This window comes from Camelina sativa, chromosome 7, assembly GCF_000633955.1.
Source record: "Camelina sativa cultivar DH55 chromosome 7, Cs, whole genome shotgun sequence".
Lineage (NCBI taxonomy): Eukaryota > Viridiplantae > Streptophyta > Magnoliopsida > Brassicales > Brassicaceae > Camelina > Camelina sativa.
Window position 1 is genome coordinate 1,307,568 of NC_025691.1, and position 3,159 is coordinate 1,310,726.

General features: G+C 39.6%; 1 protein-coding gene across 1 annotated transcript; it reads right to left on the reverse strand.

Annotated features, from left to right (window-relative positions):
- LOC104699771 (UPF0187 protein At3g61320, chloroplastic-like) lies at positions 54-1,967 on the reverse strand. Its single transcript, XM_010415125.2, has 4 exons — positions 1,100-1,967; positions 832-999; positions 538-744; positions 54-396 (listed from the first exon to the last, which is right to left on the reverse strand). Exons 1-4 carry the CDS (start codon positions 1,787-1,789, stop codon positions 220-222), a joined length of 1,242 nt encoding a protein of 413 aa, XP_010413427.1. The 5' UTR covers positions 1,790-1,967; the 3' UTR covers positions 54-219.

The following is a 3,159-nucleotide window of genomic DNA, read 5'->3' on the forward strand; positions in this document are numbered from 1 at the left end:
TAATGAATTTGGTTCAAGAGATAGTAGATGGTATAACTGCGTTTCTTGACCCAAACTATAACTTATGTAATGGTTGACTTATGACTTGTATAATATACATCATAAACATACATATACAGAAGGAAGATATACAAACGTAAAGGTAAAAAGTATCCCTATTAACTGGTATAAGGTGGTTCTATACAATATGTAAAATATCAAACTAACCTAAGCATGAAATCAAGATCTATGCCGACCATTTGACGAGTGCTTGAATTCACGGAGCCTTATCTTTGCAATGATGCGGTTACGTATGACTTTCTCAGATTTAGCAGCTTCTTGGATGTTACTATGCACAAGATCGCAAAGCTCATCTAAGGCCAACATAGGAAATGGCTCTTCTATAAGAACACCCACCTGCAGAGAGTTTCAAACCAAAAAAAAAAGAAGGTTTACATGGTTAAAAAGGATTCACGCAAAAGAGGAGAGGATAAACAAGTCAATATGTAAAGTTAAGTGTGGAGGAGGAGGAGGAGGAGGAGGAGGAGGAAAAAGTACTTCTTCTATGCAAAACAGAGATGCAGCACTAATGAAAGTAGCAGGAACAACAATCCAATGGCATTCATCCCAGAGAATGATTGGGAGAGTTAGATGCCAAAAGACTAAAAACCTCGAGGTTAAGCGTGTGTAAGAGAGCGGAATCGGAATGCCCATGAGTTGTTCACAAACTCCAATTCCTTCATGTAAATGGAGCATCTTTGATTCCTGCAATGATATACACGCAATGAACCATAATATCAGAAATCAAGACAAGGATATTGCAAACACTGTAGCAACTGTCAAGAATCCTACCAATAAGTCTCTCTTTGAATCGTCTAGTTCAAGCAACTGAATGCTCTGAGAAATGAACTCGATTACACAACGTGGACGATGCTTTGATTGAAGAATCAGAGATAAGTCATCTGCTTCTATCAAGTTCCGGAGATCTCTTGCGATATCTGAACCATAAATCACATGACACTGCCAAATAAAAAATGAAAACTTTCCAAATCAAAATCCAATTTTTTTATGTACCAAAATCTAAACATTAGACACACAACAATTCGATTGAAGATTTCACCTTAAGAGCCACAGGGAAAGCAGCAACGTAACGAAGAAGCAAATCTTTGATAATCAATTCATCACCGGAGCTATCAACGGAACAAATCACTTGCCTAGCTAAATCATTAGTTCCAGCAATGATCCCAACCCAAGCTTTCCTTCCTTCTTCATACCTCGAATACGAAGCCTCCGTACGAAACACAAGAAGAAGAGCCAAAGCAGGAGCAGTGAGCTGATACGGCAACGACGACGATCGAAGAATCGGGAAAATCCCAGGAAGCCAATCCAAAGCCACGGCGGTGTTATAGCTAGCGATCACAACCGCGACGCTCGTGAAGAAGAAAACAGGAGGAATCAGAGAGAGTATAACGCGTGAAGAGAAGCTCGAGAGTAGATGACGCACGTGGCGGAGAGAGCTCCTGTGTTCGACCCATTTCTCGTGCGTGTAGAGTGAGCGTTTCTGCTGCATCCCACGCTCTTTAATCTCGTCCGCCCAGTCAGGGACAGCTCTGAGAAGCGAGATAAGCTGCTCTGTTAAGTTTTTTTCACCTGAATCGTTGGAATCGGGACCCGATGAGACGCGGGGAGGCTTTAGATTGACGGGTTTGCGGAACCCGGTGGTGGAGAAGATAGGGAAACGTGATTCGAGTAGAGGTCGGTGACGGTGAGTGAAATTAGAAGAAACGGAGAGATTTATGGATTGATACATTGGCGGGAAAATTAGGGTTTTTTTTTTTTAAGGGATTAGGGTTTTGGTAGAGACGACGGTGAAGAAGAAGAGTGGTGGTGGTGACACACATGAGGCTGCGTAAGCGTACGGTCGCAGCAAATTTGCAAAATCGGAGTAAAGAAGTGATACTTAGGAAAAATAAAGGTCGTTTGAAACGGTTGTTCCAGGATTGTTTACGTTCCACATTAATACGACTTCGTTTGTTATCTGAGATATTTGTTAGGACTTGGGCCTCAAATCGATGTGTTAAATATTGGGCCTGATTATTCCTACCAGGCCCATATAAGTTTCTAGCAGACGTCGTCGTTTATTGTGATCAGAAGGTTTAGGCTAAGGAACAAATCATTAGATTGTTGATCTTTCACAAAATGAGTTCTAAAATTCAGACTCTGTATTGTCTGATAGATTCTTCTTGGTTCAATTTTTGGCTTATAGAGAAAATTGAAGATTAAAAAGTGCACATAACAGAGACGAGAACAGTTATGACTTGTTTTATCTACAAAAAGGCAGTTTTAATTCATGTTATATTTCTCTTCATGCCATTTATATACACACACAAAAAAAATTGGTAAACTGAATATAGTTGGAAGGAATCTAAAGATTTACATCTTTGAGAGACATAAATTGTGAAAGGGTTAGCCAGGTTTTTTTATGAAGTGGAAGCCAGTGAGGAACAAAAGTCTTAAGACTACATCACATCACTTTCCTTTCACTCTCCAATTCAAGAGTGTGAGCTTCACTCTCTCATTCCCAATGCTTCGTTCGATGCACGCACCTAATCTATAGCGTTTGAGAATGAAGCCAACACACACAAAGATGATGATGTATGGGGGTGGGTACCTCCTAAATTTTTGCTAGATGCTAGAAAGTAGAAGTCTTATTAAAGAGATTTACAAGTCAAAGTCAGACATCAAAAAAATTATTAAAAAATTCGAATTTGAAATCATCCATACCATAGTATTGTGTAATCCATCCACAGTAAATGCTTTCAACTCTTTGGAGAAGAGATCTGATTGGATATTTTTATTTTGTTTGTTTATGTTGCCCTCTGTCACCCCCCNCCCCCCCCCCCCCAGTAAAGCAAAAAAAGCAAACATCACATTCCTACACAGAAGAAAGAGAGAAGAAGAGAACCCTAGGAGGAACCAAAACCCAAAGAACCCTCTTTTCCCTTCACCATTGTTGATGCTTGAGAAAGCTTCTTGAAGAGAGAATAAGAGATGAAGAAGATTAAAGATTGTTCCTTTTCCCTTCTGGATCTAGTTTCATCTTGAGATTTTACGAAGCTTGATACTAAAGCTACATAAAACCCAGTTAGGTGAAAGGAAAGCTTTTTTTTTTTTTTTTTT

Excerpts from the sequence above, each read along its gene's own strand:
- LOC104699771 (XM_010415125.2), bottom strand. The coding sequence starts at position 1,789 with ATGTATCAATCCATAAATCTCTCCGTTTCTTCTAATTTCACTCACCGT. Across the intron at positions 745-831 it reads ATTCAAAGAGAGACTTATTG|GAATCAAAGATGCTCCATTT; the intron begins GTAGGATTCTTG and ends ATATCATTGCAG. Across the intron at positions 397-537 it reads CTCTGTTTTGCATAGAAGAA|GTGGGTGTTCTTATAGAAGA; the intron begins GTACTTTTTCCT and ends AACTCTCTGCAG.